Here is a 21,141-nt window from a genome sequence, read left to right on the forward strand (position 1 = left end):
GTTCTGTAAACATCTAAAGAAACGAAGTCTGGTTCCTGAAAATTTATGCTTGTTAGTCTTAAAGGTACCTCTAGACTCCTATTTCAGTTTTCTGCAGCAAGCTAAAATGGCTATCCTTCCTTGTTTACAAAAAGATAGTTACAGTTCAAATATCAATGGTGGAATGCATATATCATCAATGGAATTCAAAAAGATCTATGAAGATATAAATTATAAAAATATAAAATGTGAATATGTGTGATGATGTGCATGTTGGTTTAAGGAATCCGTTTTGAGTAAATGTGAGGAAACAGACTACATAATAGTTCTACATATTGACTGCCTATAATCGAACCTATCAAACAGGAACGAAATATTTTCTTTTGAAATAGTTTGACATCCAAACTACTATTAAAAAACCTTTCAATTGAAAAAATAGAAATTCAATATGTATTATGAATAACACTTTTTTGACTATTCACATTCAGCAAGTTATAGATATTTTTGAAAAGTCAAATATAATTGATAGACATAATACAGAATCTGAATTAAGTGATGCCATAAATGTCAATAATATATGCACATTCCCAATAACATAATTAAAGAAACAAACTCATGAGAGAGCACAACAGTCTTTCACAGCTCTTACAGCATCATAAAAAGAGTCAGCTTCTCTCACTTCCAAAGTCAAATTGAGAATGAAGATAACTCTAGTCTTTTCAATATATACCTTTTTACATTGACTTTCTCGTTCTTTGTGCCTTTCTTTTTTAACATATGGAAGCAAGCATCTGTGTTGATCAGTATAAATTCTCCATTTAACTGCATATAACTGGCCTTTTCTAAAATACAGTGACTGAATCTTCAGACCATTCTGAGTAATCTTATGGATAAAACTTAATATAATTGAGGTTTTCAAAGCTGTCCTAGGAGATATATGTACTACATCATTTTCATGGACTGATGAAACGTGTATCAGGGGCAGCTCTGTATTTCTAGAAATGTGTGTGGTTTGATATTGTCTACATTTTGTATTAAATTCATGAAGAATATTACTGATTAAATTTGGATCATTTTGATTTTTGTAAATAAGACTGTATATACAGTGGACTGTCTTTGCCAGTGACCACTGCGGTACATTCTGCAGGATTAGTTGTCAGGGAAGGCCTAGGGTTGCCAGGCCTCTCCAAGCAACCAGCAAAGGATAGGGATGCACTTACCAGGAGCAGGAGGAATGCCTGGCATTTCAGCAACTTGATATGTGACTGGGAAGTGATGTAGGCATGTTGGGGGTGACACTGTTTTTTGAGCAAAAGTCTGTGGTAGAATTAGCTTCTACCATAGAGTTTCTGCCCCCAAAACAGAACATCTTCCCCAGTGTTACTGTGTCACTTCCAGGTCACATAAGCATGTTGCTGAAATGTTGGGCATTCTTTTTGGGGGGTAATTCCTCCTGCTGGCCTGGCAGCGAGAAACCCCTTCCTCCACCTGGGGGTCTGGCATCCCTAGTGATGTTGACTAGAAGATGTAGAAACTTGTGATGTTGCCTAGAAGAGACTGATGATTGTTCTATATGAACTAATCATGCAGAATCAGATATTCTGTTTTTCAGAATGGATACAGTTGATATAGACAGAATCATCCAGGATGTTCTTCCCAGTTTACTTTTTGCAAAGATTAAGTGCAGAACTTGATCATAAATGGATTTAAAGAACATATCAAGATAATCCACTTTCATGTATCAAAACACCACCACTCTCTCTATATATATTTAGTTATATATATTAAACACAGTTTAGAAGTCATCAGTATAAAATAGATTTGTTTGTTTTTTTGTCAATGTCTTTTTATAGTAACCATTTTATGTACAACTAGCACTCTATGTGCTTCTGTCTGACTCAGTGCATGCACTAAGAGCTACTTATCTCTTGGTATTGTTTGTTTGCTTAAACAGGGATCATGTGAAGTTAGTCATATATATGTACAGTATTTTCTCTTAATGAGCATGTGTGTTCATATCCTGTCACGTGGTTGTTATTTCCTCTACTTAGACTGCTGCTTACAAACACAACACTGTTAACCTTGGCATGCTGCGCTCTGGAGGTTTGTCAGCAATGCATGCGGGCAGAAGCATGACATTAAACTTGCAGACTAAATCTAAATTTGAAAACCAAATGCATCAAGAGCTACCTCTACCGAAAGTAAGTATGAGATAGCCTACAGATATCAGAGACCACAAAAATAATACTTTCTAGTACTTTCCCTCTTTCTTTCCAGTTTTTGCATATTACTCATGCTTGTGTCCTATAAGCAATTTAAAAAGCTAACATAATGTGCCTACCTTTTTTTCTTAATGAATTGGCTCACTGTGTGACTGTCATGCTGCTTTCTGCTCTTATGTTGCAGTCATTCTGTGAGCCAGAGTAGCCTAAATATCATGTTTCATGTTGTAGATGATCACTTATGTTTGATGTTGTCCTAAACGTTTAATGTCAGAAAAGGTCCATTACAAACCATGCTGGGGAATAATTTAGACAGAAACTATGCATCTTGCACTACAGTTGCCTAAATATGAGTTTATGAACATAATACTTTAACTTGAAATTTCAAAGTGTATATCCTATTTACCATTTTTATTAATACATTAGAGCATTTGTGGAATTTATGTTATGTGTACATTCTTTTTAAAATAAACATTACAATTTTGACATATCCCATAACACTTTGCAAAATCTTGCAGAATCAAGCATTAATTAATCCAGGTGACTATAAACAAGTGTGCTCTTCATTTTGTTTATTTAGGTAAAATAAAATAAGATTAAAGGTTTTTTTTAAGTAAAAAGTCAGCAACAAAAAACAGCTGTTCTTCACTGCCAGTGAAAATAGGACAGTCTGTCTGAATTGCTGCAACAAAATCACACAGCAGTCTTAACCTCATTTAAAGGGTTAAGAACAAGTAATAGTAATCAAGCCAAGACAGGCGACTGATGTCTTTGAAAGTTTTAGGTAACAGCTAGCTAAGCATTGATTTTGGAAGGATAGAATCAGAATTGGTTTAAAGAACTCTGTCAAAATGTAGGGATTGAAAGTTTCCCAGTATAGGATTATGTGTTTAAAAGTCTTGGGAATTCTTCCATTCCCAAATTGTACTCAGGTGTAAACATGCATGCAGTTAATTATTAAGCATTTTTATTTACTATTAACCTGTCATTAAAGTTTTGATTGATGTACTAATTCTAGATTGTTGCAAGCTATCATGTTTCTGGTTTAAGAACTAAATCAGTACCAGCAACACTGGCGTTTTAAATACAGATTAATATTCTGCCAGAATTAGCAGCATAGGCAATCATTTTTCTTTGTGGTATTTTGTGTGTTTTAGAAGTCCAACGTATTGAATATTGTTGTTCATTTTTTTTTCAAAGTGTGTTGAAGTCACTGGGAAATTGCTGGAATGACCCTATGAATGTGAATAAATATCCAAAAAAGTGTCTCTTCAAGGTATTGCTGTAGTGCTGCTTATCTATTTCAGTCTGATAAATGCCCTAAACCAGCAACACATAGCTTGCTGCAAGCAATTGTAAATGCAGATTTGTTAATACTTTGACTCCTTGAAAATTCTTGCTATTATCTAGCTGATTAAACATTCCTGCATATCTGCAGGAAATTGGAAGATTAATCAACTAAATGCTAAACTCTGTATTCTTTCAGTAGTACTTTATAGCAATTTATACGCTCACCTGTTAGTTGTTCTGAGACTGTGTAGGGTCTTGTGTTTTCTCAGTTCTAAAAATATTAATCCAGTTTTTATTCAAAAAGAATTTAGTAAATTAACTAAAGATAAGATTAATCTTCATGTTTTCCAAATGGGATATAAATATAAGCTGCTTCCTGAAAAAGTATATTTTCTGTTTCAGTACAGATCCACTAAAATCAAAATACTCAGAGATTTTGAGTAAGGTTGCTTATTTATACTTTAATTCAATTTTTAAAAATCATGATTAATAAAATAGTTATAGGCTTAGTACAGACATAATACAAAATCATGCTTAATTTTAACTAATTGTATTTAACTGAATGTGGGCCATCACACTAACACTGGTTCTTAAAGCCAGAGTCTGAAGTTGATTTATCAACCACTGTTATTCTGAAGTATGTTTCATATAATGTCTCAACATGGTATCCTGGCTTGTTTCCTGCTGATGCTTTGTGCTCAGCCATCCTGTGCTTGATAGGAAAAAGGAAAGGTCCCCTGTGCAAGCACCAGTCATTTCCGACTCTGGGGTGACGTTGCTTTCACGTTTTCACAGCAGACTTTTTACAGGGTGGTTTGCCATTGCCTTCCCCAGTCTTTTTACACATCCCCCCCCAGCAAGCTGGGTACTCATTTTACCGACCTCGAAAGGATGGAAGGCTGAGTCAACCTTGGGCCGGCTACCTGAATCCAGCTTCCACCGGAATCGACCTCAGGTTGTGAGCAGAGTTCAGACTGCAGTAGTGCAGTACTGCTGCTTTACCACTCTGCGTCACAGTGCCGCATGCTTGATAATGAAGGCTCAAAATTAACATTGCTATGCTTTTACTAACATTTGCAGTTTTCCTGTGTCCACAGTCATCTCTCTCCATTGTTAAAAATGCAATAATTCTGGCATACTTTATCATTACATGTAGAAATCAAAAGAATCTTGTTTTCTCACGCAAAGCTGGGTAACTGTGAGACAAGTCTGGGAGGTGGATCACCTTTACTATCATGGGGTGTCTTGCTGCCATTGTGTTGTAAGGCTGGCCTTCCTAGCATGTTGTAGAACAGGTCTAGAGGTACATTTCTCCCTTTCCCACACCTGTACTGCTGCTGTAGCAAAATTACTTGAGCCACATCTGCCCATCACTTGTGCTACACCTGGCAGAGTCCAAGGTTTCAGAGTCCAAAGGCAGCTGGAGTGGCACGGGCACAGGTCTGGAAGTCACCTATGCCAAGAAAGTATCACCTTCCAGATCTGCCTTAATGCCTCTGGTATGCATGATGAGCTCCACAGGCAGAGAATGCAGTCAGTCAGATATCGTAATATAGGACTGTTCCACTCATGTTATTTTGTTGGTTGTGTGCCTGTAATGCCTCAGTTTTTGTTGTTCCCCCCCTAAATGTGTTTTGCTCCCTGTAATGGTCACTTCAATTGTTCCTAGCTGTTTCTCTCTTTTCTTAAAGGAGTACCTTTAAAGCTGTTGGAGAAAATCTGGGGCGGGGGGGGGGGATCATTGAAAAATCAAAGCAACCCTTATAGGGAGCAAAACACATGAATAACGAGCAAACAATGCAGTATGGGCATACAATAATGGAAATAACATGTCTGGAAAAACTCCTTGGCTGGGATAACAACCACATGTTTCTAAGACAAAGTGAAAAATCTGAAGTTGTTGTCAAGGCAAGCTTAGACTGTGTGGTCATCTATGAGTTCAATCCTGGCTTCACAAACTAATCATAGTTTTAAAAAACCATGGTTTTTGTGTTATGTTTGAACTGACCCAGAGTTCACATATATGCAGAGGAAATCCAAAATATTTTGATGTCTCAAACAAAAGATCCAAATCCACCCCCCACATCAAAGTGACAAAATATAATTCAGAAACTAAATAATTGTTAGTTTGCTGGCCTTTAATGTACTTCAAATTTACCGCCCATGACAGGTTGTTTCACCCTGCCTAATGGGAGAGCTAGAACCTAAAAAAGATAAAGGTAGTCCCCTTTGCAAGTACCAGTGATTTCCGACTCTGGGCTGACATCACATCATGATTTCATGGCAGACTTTTTACGGGGTTGATTTGCCATTGCCTTCCCCAGTCATCTACACTTTCCTCCCAACAAGCTGGGTACTCATTTTACCAGCCTCGGAAGGATGGAAGGCTGAGTCAACCCTGAGCTGGCTACCTGAACCCAGCTTCTGCCAGGATTGAACTCAGGTCCTGAGCAGAGTTCAGACTGCAGTACTGCAGCTTTACTACTCTGCAACAAAGCTAAAAATATTAAAAATAGCAACAACAAAATGACTTCAATTCAAGGCTGTCCTTATGCAACAGGAAGGGGCACTTCCATTCATTCAAGGATTTCTAACAATCCTGCCTTCCCATTGTATTTATTTATTTAATTAATTACATTTGTATCCCACCCTCCCTTGATGGGCTCAGGGTGGCTAACAACAGTTAAAACAACATAGTGCTAAAATAAAATCACAATAAAAACATGTCATCCAATTTTGTACAATTTAAAACATTCTATTCAGTTTCATTCCTTAGAATCCAAGGTGGCGTGATAGTAGGCCCTTATGTGTGTCCTATGCCTTTACTAAACAGCTTTTCAGGAATTGTCAGAATGCAACAGGAAGGAAAGCAGGGAAGCCCCATACTGCAACTGGACCTTTGTTGGTAGTTATAAAATTGAATGTCCACATTTGTTGGAACCATATCATTTCTTTCTTTTGGTCCATTTAAAAGGTGTGATTTTTCTTACATTTACCTTATGTAAACATTCACCAGTACTAAAGTTATGATATGTCACTGTTGAATGAACTGGGCTGAGACTTTGTTATCTTTTAAAGAAACCAATTAAAAATTGATGCCTCAATCCAGCAAGCATGATCCCTGCATGGAATGACACTTTTATGAGTTAGTTGTGTTCTGTATACATCTGTATATTGTCAGCTTCTCCTCACATAGTGAGGAGTTCCACAGGCAATGCCAATGAGTTTAGTTGCCTTTGGAGGAAAGAGCACTGGGCACACATCTTTACAATATTTGTTTTATTTACAAATATGCAAGAGCATAGTAGAGGCAAATGCATTCTTTCAGCAAGTAGAAAATTCAGTGACCCCACATCCTGTTTCCAGAAATATAGGTGTAATGACAGCAGTGCCATTGGATTACAAAGTTTACAACTTGTGCTGCCATATCATGCCATCTTTTTTTTTTTTAATTGCTGGGGGAAGGTCTGGCTCTGCCTAGAAGGCAGAGATCAGTGGATTTTCAAAAATCAAGCTGTAAACCAAGGAACATGTATTACTGGGATATTGCTATCTCTGTCCTGGTTTCCACACTCTGTATCGAAACCCCATCCTGAACCTTAAAGGCATTTTTCATTGTGTTTTAACAATTTATTAATAACATATGGTTACAGTATTTAATTGTCTCTTTTCTATACTAACCCATATGATATTTCAACCCCCCCTCCCTCCAATATTTGACTTCCCCGAAGTTATAAATTTAAAGGTACCCCTAACCAATCAAAGGTACCACTAACCAAATTTAAAGGCACCGCTAACCAATCCAAGTTCAATGCTTTTCTTTTCTCATTAATACTAAAAAATTGTCCAATGTCTTTTTACATTCCACTCTTTCTCCATATATCCTTTAAATTTCTTCCACTCCTTTTTGAATATATCTAAATCATAGTCTCTTAAAGTTTTAGTTAATTTGTCCATCTCACTCCACGATAAAACTTTCACAATCCAATCCCATTTCTCTGGTATTTTTCCCTGTTTCCACAGCTGCGCATACAATGTCCTAGCAGCTGAGAGCAAGTACCAAATTAAAGTCCTGTCTTCCTTTGGAAATTTTTCTAATTGTAATCCAAGCAAAAAAGTCTCTGCAGTTTTCTTAAAGTCATAACCCAAAATTTTGGAGATTTCTTGTTGTATCATCTTCCAAAACTCGTTCACTTTTTCACAAGTCCACCACATGTGAAAGAAAGAACCTTCGTGTTTTCTACATTTCCAACATCTATCCGACATCTTCTTACTCATCCTAGCCAGCTTTTTCGGAGTCACATACCACCTATACAACATCTTAAAACAGTTCTCCTTAATACTCTGACAAGTTGAGATCTTCATCGAGTTCTTCCAAAGGTGCTCCCACGTATCCATTTGTATTTCTCTATTTACATTGATTGCCCATTTAACCATTTGAGACTTTACTACTTCTTCTTCTGTAGACCATTTCAATAATAATTTATATACTTTTGATATTAATTTTTCATTATCTCCAAGCAGGACCCTTTCCAGTTCTGTTTGCTCACGTCTAATTCCATCCGATTTAATATCATTTTCCATCAAGCTTTTAATTTGTTGCATTTGAAACCAGTTGTACTTATTATTTAACTCTTCTCAGATTTTAATTAAATTTTGTCTCCTTGAATCTTGAGCAGTTGATTATATGACATCGCTCTTTCTTCATCAGATTCAGCTGTTATTTTATTACTTCTGCTGGCACTATCCAAAGCGGTTTTCTCTCGTCACCATATTTCTTATATTTTATCCAAGTGTTTAATAAACTATTTCTGATATAGTGGTGAGAGAAAAAACCGTCCATCTTATTCTTCCCATAACACAAATACGCGTGCCAGCCAAATTTATTCCCATGAGCTTCTAACCGTAGAGGTTTTTTATCTAACAGCATTATCCAATCTTTGATCCATGTCAAACAAACCGTATCATGATACAATCTTAAATACGGGAGCTGAAAACCACCTCTCTCTTTGGCATCTATTAAAATCTTCATCTTAATCCTTGGTTTCTTTCCGGCCCATACAAAATCAGAAATCTTCCTTTGCCATTTATTAAATTATTTGGTATCCTTCACAATTGGGATAATTTGGAACAAATACATTATTCTTGGCAAAATATTCATCTTAATTGCAGCTATCCTGCTTAATAAGGACAAATTAAGTCTATTCCATTTCATCAAATCTTTGTCCATCTTACACCATAATTTTTCATAATTATTTTTGAACAAGTCAATATTCTTCATGGTTATTTCTAATCCAAGATATTTAACTTTAGTAGTGACTTCACAGCCCGTCACAGTTTGCAATTCTTTAATTCTATTTGGTTGCATATTTTTGCATAAAAATTTCGATTTCTCTTTATTTATATATAGTCCTGCTAACTCTCCGTATTCTGTTATCTTAGCTAACAGCAATGGTGACACTTGGATCGGATTCTCTATTATGAACACAATATCATCTGCGAAGGCTTTATATTTATAAGAGAATCCTCTGATTTTTAATCCTTCTATTTCTTTATCATTTTGTATTTGTTGTAATAAAATTTCAAGAGTCATTATAAATAACAATGGTGATAACGGACATCCTTGTCTTGTACCTTTGCTTACCTTCAATTCTTTTGTAAGATCTGCATTTATACACAATTTTGCTTGTTGTTCCATATATATTGCTTTCGTCATTTTTATAAAATGTTCCCCTAAGTTTATTTTTTCCAAACATAAAGTCCCAATTCAAATTATCAAAGAATTTTTCTGCATTAAAGGCATTTTTCATTGATACTAGGCAAGTCAGGAAGTTTGGACACTGGTGCCTTCTCGTAAGGAACTACATACCCCATATTTTTAATTTGGTTTTTGTTTTCAAGCCGCAATGCAGCAGAAAGTTTTCTGATGCACCACCAACTGATCTTACATGCTTGCTCTCCACTAGCTCTGAGGCATATCACGTTCCTAGACTCTTACATCCTAAAAGTTGGAAGGAGACTCCTAGATATGAGAATATCTTCTGTTATTAGGTCTCTCTGATGAAACATCACTCTCTCTCTCTCCCTCTCCATGCTTGCACATGCCTCTGCCATCCACTTCAGTCAACTTCCTTCTTTGTTCCCCAAGCTCCATATCAAAGTCCTTGTAGTCTACCATATTCTCCAGTATATTATTGGCTTGTAGTATAGCTCTGATTCTCTTTTCCTCCCTGCTGTTGCTTCCCTCACCCCACTGACAGCATTAAAAAGGACAAAATCTGCTTGTACTCAGTTTTAGAGAATTGCTAGGTACAGTATGTCACAGAAGTGAGTATACCCCCTAACATTTTGTAAATATTTAAGTATATCTTTTCATGTGACTACACTGAAGAAATTACACTTGGCTACAATGTAAAGTAGTGAGTCTACAGCTTGTATAACCGTGTAAATGTGCTGTCCCCTCAAAATTATGCAACACACAGCCATTAATGTCTAAACTGCTGGCAACAAAAGTGAGTACACCCCTAAGTGATAATGTCCAAATGGGGCCCAAGTAGCCGTTTTCCCTTCCTGATGTCATGTGACTTGTTAGTGGTATCAGGTGTGAAGGGGGAGCACGTTATCACTCTCACTCCCTCATACTGATCACTGGAAGTTCCACATGGCACCTCATAGCAATGAACTCTCTGAGGATCTGAAAAAACGAATTGTTGTTCTACATAAAGATGGCCTAAGCTATAAGAAGATTGCCAAGACCCTGAAACTGAGCTGCAGCACGGTGGCCAAGACCATACAGCAGTTTAACAGGACAGGTTCCACTCAGAACAGGCCTCGCCATGGTTGACCAAAGAACTTGAGTGCCTGTGCTCAGCGTCATATCCATAGGTTGGCTTTGGGAAATAGATGTATGAGTGCTGCCAGCATTGCTACAGAGATTGGAGGGGGGGGGGGTCAGCCTGTCAGTGCTCAGACCGTACGCTGCATCAAATTGGTCTGCAGGGCTGTCATCCCAGAAGGAAGCCTCTTCTAAAGACGATGCACAAGAAAGCCCGCAAACGGTTTGCTGCAGACAAGCAGACTAAGAACATGGATTTCTGGAACCATGTCCTGTGGTCCAATGAGACCAAGATAAACTTATTTGGTTCAGATGGTGTCAAGCGTGTGTGGCGGCAACCAGGCGAGGAGTACAAAGACAAGTGTGTCTTGCCTACAGTCAAGCGTGGTGGGAATGTCATGGTCTGGGTCTGCATGAGTGCTGCTGGCACTGGGGAGCTATAGTTCATTGAGGGAACCATGAATGCCAACATGTACTGTGACATATTGAAGCAGAGCATGATCCCCTCTCTTTGGAGACTGGGCCGCAAGGCAGTATTCCAACCTGATAACGACCCCAAACACACCTCCAAAACGACCACTGCCTTGCTTAAAAAGCTGAGGGTAAAAGTGATGGACTGGCCAAGCATGTCTCCAGACCTAAACTCTATTGAGCATCTGTGGGGCATCCTGAAACAGAAGGTGGAGGTACGCAAGGTCTCTAACATCCACCAGCTACATGACGTTGCCATGGAGGAGTGAAAGAGAACTCCAGTGGCAACTTGTGAAGCTCTGGTGAACTCTATGCCCAAGAGGGTTAAGGCAGTGCTGGAAAATAATGGTGGCCACACAGAATATTGACATTTGGGCCCCATTTGGACATTATCACTTAGGGGTGTACTCACTTTTGTTGCCAGCAGTTTAGACATTAATGGCTTTGTGTTGTGTAATTTTGAGGGGCCAGCACATTTACACGGTTATACAAGCTGTAGAATCACTATTTTACATTGTAGCCAAGTGTCATTTTTCAGTGTAGTCACATAAAAAGATATACTTAAATATTTACAAAATGTTAGGGGGTGTACTCACTTCTGTGACATACTGTATATTATTCAGAGAACTTTGAGAGAGAATGTTTCATTATGGCATGATCTTCTGATGCAATGTGTATCCCTTTCCCCATTTCTTCTTATTCATAATGCTTTCACCTTTTGTTTTCTTGTTTTAAGTGAATTTAGTCCATTGACTTTAGTGGGACAAATTAGTTGCTTAAATTTAAATACACTTGCTTAACTAATTCTGCATCTGGGTTTCTGTTAGTTTTTCTTTTTAAAAAATCTTACATGCATTCCTAACTGGGCTCGCCATCCATCTCTCTCTCTCTTTCATCTATCTATCTATCTATCTATCTATCTATCTATCTATCTATCTATCTATCTATCTATCTATCTATCTATCTATCTATCCATCCATCCATCCATCCATCCATCCATCATGTATCTGTCTATCTCTCCATATGAAGTAACAACTATTATGTGGAAGCATGATTTTTAGAGAACTGATTACACTTATGATTTTAACACGTGATAGTTCTCTACCAAGGAGTTTCCACCCTTAAGAGTGTGAGTATCTGGCAAGAAATTTAGTGTCTATAAAACTGTTGCAAGAAGTTTATTATTTTACTATCTACATTAAATGAGGTTCTTCTGATAGATTCATTTACTGTTCTATCCTATGCACGTGCATGCAGAATTCACTCCTAAAATTCTGAATGGGGCTTACTCCTGACCTAGAATGTACAGATTGCAACCTTTGAGTGTGTGTTATATTGGTGCTATTGTGGCAGTTATTGTGGTCAAGATTCTTAGTAAACTTTTGGCGCATGCACTGAAGTTCGTAAAAAAAATATAACCAAAAAGAGATTATTTGTAAACTATGATTAAAAACAAGAATATATATTTTATGACTATTTCATTTTGCAAATAAAATATAAATGTTTAACTGCAAAATAATCCTATTTGGGATGTAAATGTTATATACTTTTGTGCGGTCAGCTTTCCTATTGCTAAAGAATGTTTTACTATTTAAAAATAGACCCCATCACAACAGAGCAGCATCCTAGACAATGGACAGGAAGATGTTTCTTCTGGCGGCCCCTGGAATCCATATCCTCTTGGAAGGCGAGATGTGCCACCAGATACTGTCACTAAAAAGGTAACAGATATCAGTTAATATTGCCAGAACATCAGTACGGCAACTCTCCGTTAATAAAGATATAACAATGAGATTAAGAGCTATAGGATTATAAATATATACCCTTTCCTCATTGTTTCCTCTAAACTATGATATGAAATTAGAATTTAAAGTTGTACTGGTTAAGACATAACTTGTTTAGCATTAACCAAGTTCATAATTAATGAAGGTGTAACACTTAACCATTGTTAAGGTGGGCAGTTTTATGAGAAGATCTTGGAAAAAGAGGTTCATGATCCTTTAATGTATTTTCCTATCTCTTAGCCATAGTTAAGAGTTTGTCACTGTGTCTTAACCCTCAAACCATGTTTCTTCTGTTTAAATGAATTCTTACATTGCTGTTCCCATCTGGTTTCTGGAAAGGTAGAAACTTCTTAAAGTGTATGTAGCTTAGTAGCTTTTCAATCAGTGCTGGCAAATAAAGGGAATATTTTACTACATTTTTGTAGGATTGCTTCTTATTCTCCAAATTTTTTTTTTATTATTTATCTGGGATTTATATCCCGCCCTTCCCATCGAGTGGCTCAGGGCGGCTTACAACATATGTAAAACTAACATAAAAATAAGTTACACTATAAAATTAACATTTCATTAAATAATTAAAATCCAACGTTTGTTATAAATGCAATTATGTGCATTTTCTAGGAGTTTGTAACAGCTGATTTTGTATATATAACTCAAGGTATATCATGCTGAATCAGAATGCCACACAGATCTCTGCAGAATAATAAAATATATAAGGAAGGAAAAACAATATCTTATACTGAGTCAGTTTTGGGAAAAGCAAGTTATTGTTTTTTCTTTTTGGGATGTTTTGTTTGCTGGAACTGAAAGAATGACAACTCGCTATTCAAATCAGGGATTCATGGCAGGAGATTGGCATAGTAGCTCCATGGAGCTCCCTTCTCTCCAGCCATGTTCATGCAGATCATAATGTGCCAGTCATTATTCAGAACAAGAAACCAGTGCCCAACTCCCATATTCCCCCCTTTCCTACATAAGATCAGCAGTGAAATCCTAAATAGAGTTACACCTTTCTAAGCCCACTGATTTCAATGGGCTTGAAAGTCTATAACTCCATTTAAGATCACATTGTAAGATACATTTGTTACACCTGCTGTGATTTTAAACTTTTTTCACCCTTGCTGACTTTATGATGATGTTAGAAAGGTCCTGTCAATTTGAATCTTTGTAAGACACTTCATTATCCTTTTGCACTGATGCTTTATGCTAAACCTTGCATGCCTAAATCTGTTTGATTCTTTGCATCAACTATTGTTATGCTTTTTGCCAACGATATGTATTGCACTGTCAGTAAAAGATTCCTAGCCTGAAATAATTAATTTTTGTGAAGGATGTTAAAAGAATATATAAAATACAAATGAAATCATGATATACACCACGGAGATTATTTCCTGAATCTGGATAAGTAATTTTGTTTTCTGCAGATTTATTTTCATCTTATCCATATATAGTAGACTGTCTAAATAGCAATATGAGGCTATGCAAACTAAAATTATTAAAATGGATGAGAAGATGAATTATGAAATGTATTTACCTATCACTCTTTATTGATGGATTTTTAGTTTTGCAGCTGTGGATATGTTAATCTTCTTTCATGGAGTTTGACCCCAAGTGATTCATTTCTGCCATAGCAGAAGAAAGCTTAAAATATATGAATCATTTGAAACTGGCTTCACAATGTAAAAAGATTAATACAAATCTAATTGAATGCACTAAATAAAAGACTAATTCTTCTTTCCCAGTGTTACAAATATAGGCCTAAATAATTTGAGTGGAATTTGCTTTAGGTCATCAGCTACAGTATTGCCACCCCAGTCAGAATAAAGAGACAGACAACAAAATATGGATTAAAGGGCCACTTTATTATTTTAAACGGCAAGGGAAAAAAGTGGAGTCAGGTTAAGCCAGGGGTCAGCCCAGACCACCTCCTTAACCTGGAACTCGGCGAGTCCCAGGCCCCAGGTGGGAGCCAACCTAACGGCTCAAACCCGGCCGGCCAGGCACAAGATCCCGTTCACCTGTGCTCCACCATCCCCCAAGCCGTACAGCATGGGATGTGGACAATTCCAAGTGACGGGATCCCAAGGCTCCCCGGAGCCAACCTTGGGCCGTACAGCTTAACGGTCACCCCAGGGATGCCATTCACCCAAATAGTGCAGTGCCGCGGAAGCTCACCAATACCCCACACAACATGTTCCCAACAATAAACAGCCACAGACAGAGCCAAGCCTCTGCTTAGGCAACTGTCCCCCACCTAACCGGGAACATGTCCTATCCCTTGCCATAACTCAGCCAAAAGGCCTCGTTGCCCTTTAACGAAAAATGGACCCATCCGGCCTGTACTAATCCTCGCAACAGGCCTTATGGGTGGATCTGACATTTAAAATCCCAACCCTCTCTCCAGGGCTATCCGCAAGGCCCAGTTAGCCTTGTGCCAGGGCCACACCAAACCTGCTGGGTCCCAAGCCGCCCGCCACTGCCGGCGCGGCGGCATGTCTGACCAGAGGATGAGGACGCCCGGCCACCTACTGCCAATCATGGTGACACCAACCCGGGCCTGAAGTGAAAGGGGCCTTACCCTAGAGTAAGCCCAAATCATTCTCCCTCGAGAGAATCACCAACAAATGCAGCAGGGGGCCCCTCATTTCCACCAGAGAAGTAGAATGAGCCCCGACCACCTCATGCCCCATCGGCCCCGGAACTCAATGACAGCCCGTTCACTCAGGCCTCACTGAGAACCACTGGTGCCCAATGAGCACGACGTGTCGCCCAACGGGTGATACTGTGGCCACAATGAGGACCTCCTCTTTTCCACGCCAGCCACAGCACCTAGAAAAGAAAAACCATTAGAACACATTCCAACGGTACAAACTTAGGCTATATAAAGGTGACAACGGGTAATCACCCTATGATCATAAAGGCCATATGTAGTTCCGATAAGCCCCAGATCTCCACCAGCAGCAGCTGCTGATGCTGCCCCGTTCTACATGAATGAGTACCAAGTTTCACCACTCAGGCCAATTTTACCAAAGCCTGACTTGTAATGTCTGAGGGCCGCCACCGGACACAAGCTCTTTTCCCAGCAAGGTACTAATATGACCGTGCAAACCCTTTGCCAACGACCAACCAGCAAAGAACCTGCCCCCCCCCCGGGAGCTTAACATCCCCCGCCTGGAGTGCCCTATCAAAGAATCAGTGCGTGAGAGCGCCACTAGCTCAGACACCCGCAAGCCCTGAAAAAGGGGGCTGTCAAACCAGCTGTGTGAAATAGCGCCTGTTAAACTCAGAGGCCCAAACCAGGGCCCCAGGTAGCATGTAGCCCGTGGAAAAAAGGTGGGAAATCGGCTGTCGATGGCCCCCGGTCGCCCTTCCTCCCGAAAACCAACCTTCCTACATTTGCACTACGGAAGTCATTAACCACCTCCGGATACCCCCGGGCCCTGTTGAAGGAGGCCACCCCTGCAAGCTGGCCCTTAATGGGTATTCCGATAGGCCCCCCTCCGCTTCTGCCAAACACAAAACTGCAGCAGGTGCTCCAACAGAGCCGGCTAAGCTTTTTTACCCCGAGCCAGCATTTCCCCCCCCCCCAAAAAAACAGAAAACTGACTAGCCGCCCCACAATATGGCCTTTTTGTGCTAGGTGCTATGGCGCGGTAAATTGCCGTCTAACTTCATCCGTCCAATCAGCCACAATTCCGATGGGATGCGAGCAGAAAAAAGTCCGGATCTAGTTAACAAAAGCGTACCATCTGCTGGTGAGACAGGGCGTCCGTCACTCCATACTAATGCCTGGTATGTGCTTTGCCAAAAACAAAACCTTTAACTTAAGACAGCACTGTCTAAACCCCCTAACAAGCCTCATGACCGGTGGGGACCTGGAGGTAAGATTGTTGACAACATGGACATCCACCATGTTATCGCACCCAAAAATTCACTGTGTGATTGGCCAGGGAGTGACTCCAAAGTGATATAGCTACCCCTATATGCAAGAACTCCCAGAGTCAACTTACAGTCTAACTCGGAGCCCAACCGCTCCCTTGCAAACGTTCGGCACCCAATGCCACCGGAAATCCACCCAAGGCCAGTGGAGTCGGCAGCATCCAAAACGATTTGCACTCAGCCACCGACTGCATAACTGCTCTGCAGAAGGAAATGCCCTTAAATCCCTCAAAAAAGGTCTACCTCATGTTAAAAATCGCTGCGCGTACCTCCAATCACTCGGGTATAGTGATGCGGTAACGCAGGGCCGCCATGCCATTAGAATTTTGATGAAGAAAAGCCCGCCCCGGGGCCATCACTTTGCCTGCAAAGTTCTGTTGGAACACGAGCTGCTATAGTTCGAGGAGGGTGACCTTACGCTTAGCTTTCACCACCGTCACCAAGCCCACAGATTCTCCAACTTATCTAGTGGGGGGCGGTATTGCTGGCGCACAGTATTGTGCTCAATCCCCAAAACAGTCAAAACTGTAGTTGGGCCCCCTGTCTTCTCCTTAGCCATGTAAACACCTGACTCCGCCACCAACCGTTAAAATGCCGTTAACCATCATGAACATTACCCAGAGAACCAACTCAGACAGGATGGCGTCATTGACCGACCGCACACTGAGGTAGGATACTTGATGGATAAACGAACTCGCCCGCAGTCCTCTTAAGGACAACACCAAAAGGTGACGCCCACAAATTTGGCACCAGAGGGGCCGAGAAAGGACCAAGGACTCGCCCCTCAGCGCACACCCTACTAAACTTAGCCCAAACCACGTGCTCCAAGCCGTACACAGCCCGCAAATTCGAGCAAGAAAACGAGGTAGGAGGACCTTGATAAGGAATTCTAAACCCTTATAAAAACTTGTCCCCTAATTAACATCTCACAGCCACACATGGATAATCCCGTAACCTCTCTCTAAGAACGCTCAACTGGGGGCTGGGCCGCTTTTCCAGGATGCTGGCTGGCCCGCCCCTAGCCGCTTGTTGGCCCCTTCTGGCTTGAACCTATTACAGGCCGTAAAGGCATGTGGGCCACCCCACAAAGGACATTCAATCCTGCACCCGCAGGCCTTTCTGGCGCACATACGTTGGGAGGTAACTCCCAACAAAGCAACCGTGGTTAAACTGACTGCCCCGCGGCCACGTGGGTACTAGCGAATAAACCGTCTTCTGTACCAGGTGAACAACCAAAGCCGCCATCAAGCCAGTCCAGCGGGAGCCCAGGATTAACCACTGCTCACATACGTAATTGCACATCGTATTGCAGCCACGCCCCCCCAAAAAAATCGTTATACGCACCATAAATAGTATCACAATACTGGAAGGAGGGGCGGCCCTCCACGGCTGGCCCTGGCAATAACCCATGCATAAATGAGGAATCCCAGTAGCCAATTCGACCATGGCCTATCAACCTTTCTCCGCTGCAACTCTCTTTGTCCTTTTCGTCCCACTCCTCTTTAGACTTCTTTCTAATTCCCTGTATAAAAGGCTGAACACGTCTACGTATTCCCTTCTAAAATATCTTCTCCGCCACTGAAAGATAATCGACCAACAACGTAGCCAACTCTAGCGCATGAAAAACCATCGCGCTATAGGAACCGGGGGGGGGTGAGGAAGAATCACCAACTCCCACATTGTTGCGTAGCCCAAGCAGGAGGCAAAGGGGGTGGTTTTCTGCCAACCCCACAGCAGCACGCTCCCCCCCACTAAAGGCCCAGCAACACCCCGCTACTAGCCTGCCTTACTACCCTTGACCCAGAATACCAAGAAAAGGAGGGGAACCACTGAACTGATTCAGTGTCATAAAAAGGCCCTAAACATATAAACATATGAAGCTGCCTTATACTAAATCAGACCATTGGTCCAACAAAGTCAGCATTATCCACCCAGACTGGCAATGGCTCTCCGGGGTCTCGGATGAGGCCCCTTACACCTATTTGCATGGACCCTTTTGGAGATGCCAGGGACCGAACCAGGGCCTCCTGCTACCCAGCAGGTACTCTACCACTAAGCCATATTGACTTGTGGATGGCCCACCGCTCACATAGGTCCGCCCTGAGGCATTTTTTGGGCCCCATGTAATAGCTAAACTTACAGCCAAAATGGCCTAAGCCCCTGAATAAATTCCCCGTGAGCACAATAAGTAACATGCAAACCAGGGGGGGGAGGGCTCTGACGAACTATGCCTACCCCAACCCCCGTTCACGATCATTATTATAAAAATGGTTTGCCACTACATAATAACCACAAACTTCCTTGGTGGTCTCCCATCCAAGTAATAACCAGGGTCAACCCCGCTTAGCTTCTGAGACATGGTGAGACCAGGCCAGCCCAGACCATCCAGGTCAAAACACTTTGCTACAGCCTATCTTTATATAGTGGACCTACACTGGGCCTTCTTAGTGGTCTCTCATCAAAGTCCTAACCAGGACTAACCTTGCCCGGCTTCCAAGGTCTCATGAAACTTGTTTGCTTAAACCAGCAAACAAGGACCTAAAAGATGAGCGGGGGTGGTGTTACACTCCCCCCATTTCCCACAGAGCAGGCCCTTCTAAACTCCAAATCGAGCTATCCCGGGCGACCTAGTAAGGCCTAATATGAGCTGGGGGGGGGGGAGGGGGAGGGAAATTAAAGACTCCCTACTCAGACTGGCAGCACTCTCCAGGGGCCTTGGCCGATGTCGCCACATCACCCAATGCCTGGACTCTTTCATACTGAAGATGCTGGGGGCCGGACACGGGGCCATGTACATACCAAGCCGGGTTCCCACCCCCAGGGCCCCAGCCTCCGAAAGGACCATTCCTGACCAGCAGCCACTGCTTCCTCAAACCTCTTCCTGACGACGACGGGACTCCATCGACGGACCACGTTTCGATGCACGGAACACCAGCCCCCGCCAAGGGGAGGAATCAGCTAGGCCGTGCTACTCCCACCGCTACCACGGCGCGCATGGCTTCCTGGCATGTAAAAACACGCCAAAAACAAACAAGCGCTATGCGCAGAAGCTGGCCCCTCTAGAGAGGAGGAATCAGCTGGGCCGCACTCCTCCCGCCGCTGCCGCGGTGCACATGGCTTCCTGGCGTGTAAAAACACGCCGAAAACAAACATGTGCTATGCACAGAAGCTGGCCCCCCCAGAGGGGAGGAATCAGCTGGGCCGTGCTCCTTGCACTGCTGCCTCAGCGCGCACGGCTCCCTGGCGTGTAAAAACACGCCGAAACAAACATGCGTTCAGGGCCACAGAGACCGCCAGCTAATGTGCGGCTGGTCGGCCGAGAGCGCAATTCTGAACTGCGCCACTGGAGGCGGGGCCAGCCTTATAAGGCCGCCCCGCCTCCATCCACAGAAGGAAGAGTCCACTGTCTCCTCCTTCCTGGGAGGCAATGGACGGCCCCCAGCCTAAGTGTCCTATCGGCCGCTCGGCTGGGTGGGGGCCGAATTTCACATGAAATCCTGTTTAAAAGAAATAACAAACTTGCAGGGCACTGTGTAAGTGAACTAAATTAGTACTGTGTACTTATGTTTCCTTGACATCTGTGAGATGGAATTAGGTGCCAATTTCTTTAATTCTAATTTCCACATTGCCCTACAACTTTCTCTGGAATGTATCCAAGTATGAGAATTACAGTTGTTTAAATGGATGTTAATTGTGAATCAGTGAAAGATTCTATCTTCAGTGCTTAAGAGGCTTTCAGTACACATCCAGATAAAATAACTGGAAATAGGATGTAGGGAATAGCATGAAGTCATTGCAGAGATTTTCATATGAGTAACTTTTCCATTATTCTTCTTTATGGTCTCTGTGCAATTATATTAATGGATTTTGATGCTGAGCACAGCATACTTCCAGAATCTTCTAGAGCAGTGATACTAAATCTGTGGCTCATGAAGAGCCAGCTGTATATAGGCGTTGAGTAACTTCCCATTCCATTGTTCTCTGTGAAGACCTAAATTTTCTTTTTCACTTTTCTAACCTGCTGCGTGTTCTTTTCGACTCGCTAGCTTGGGTTGTGCTTTTCTTTTGTTTCAAGATAGCTGTTTTGGCAGGCTCAAGTTTCTTTTCAAGATATTTTGTCTGTTTATTTTGATAATACATTGTGTGTAGCCTAATCACATCGTACTTCACTATCTTCTGGGCTTGCTTTTCAGCTCCCCTGCAAGTCCATACATAATTCGTTCAGTTCACCACCTTTAAAAAGTGCTTCAGCGTGGAAGCAAGCTGCCTTTCACAGATGTCCACAATGAATTCCTGTTTCCTTTTTCTTAATATAAAACTTTTAGTAATTGCTTTCCTCTCAGTTAATCTGGTCTAATGGGTTATTTTACACACAGGCAGGTAGCCATATTCAGACTCTGATGGGATCACAAAGTCTGCAGCACCGCAGCAGAGAGCAACCATATGAGGGCAGCATGAATAAAGTGACCATCCAGCAGTATCAGCCACCACTGCCTATTCAGATTCCTTCTCAAAGTGCTCGAGCACCACCAGCAGGGAGATGTGTAATCCAAACTAAAGGACAAAGGAGTATGGATGGCTATCCAGAGCAAGTGAGTTTGTATAGTTGCATAATATCATG

At 41.4% G+C, this 21,141-nt stretch overlaps 1 protein-coding gene across 8 annotated transcripts in view; it reads left to right on the forward strand.

Annotated features, from left to right (window-relative positions):
- Positions 1 to 21,141, forward strand: part of LRRC7 (leucine rich repeat containing 7) — a 265,921-nt gene that overhangs the window by 216,931 nt on the left and 27,849 nt on the right. For 6 of the 8 annotated variants that reach the window (XM_060232004.1, XM_060231999.1, XM_060232001.1 and 3 more), the window contains 3 exons: positions 2,031 to 2,180; positions 12,399 to 12,518; positions 20,897 to 21,112. In XM_060232004.1, the coding sequence (XP_060087987.1) occupies positions 2,031 to 2,180; positions 12,399 to 12,518; positions 20,897 to 21,112 (486 nt within the window). The remainder of the gene's footprint in view (positions 1 to 2,030; positions 2,181 to 12,398; positions 12,519 to 20,896; positions 21,113 to 21,141) is intronic. The other 2 variants (XM_060232000.1, XM_060232005.1) reach the window with 1 other exon arrangement.

Source organism: Heteronotia binoei, chromosome 2, assembly GCF_032191835.1.
Source record: "Heteronotia binoei isolate CCM8104 ecotype False Entrance Well chromosome 2, APGP_CSIRO_Hbin_v1, whole genome shotgun sequence".
Lineage (NCBI taxonomy): Eukaryota > Metazoa > Chordata > Lepidosauria > Squamata > Gekkonidae > Heteronotia > Heteronotia binoei.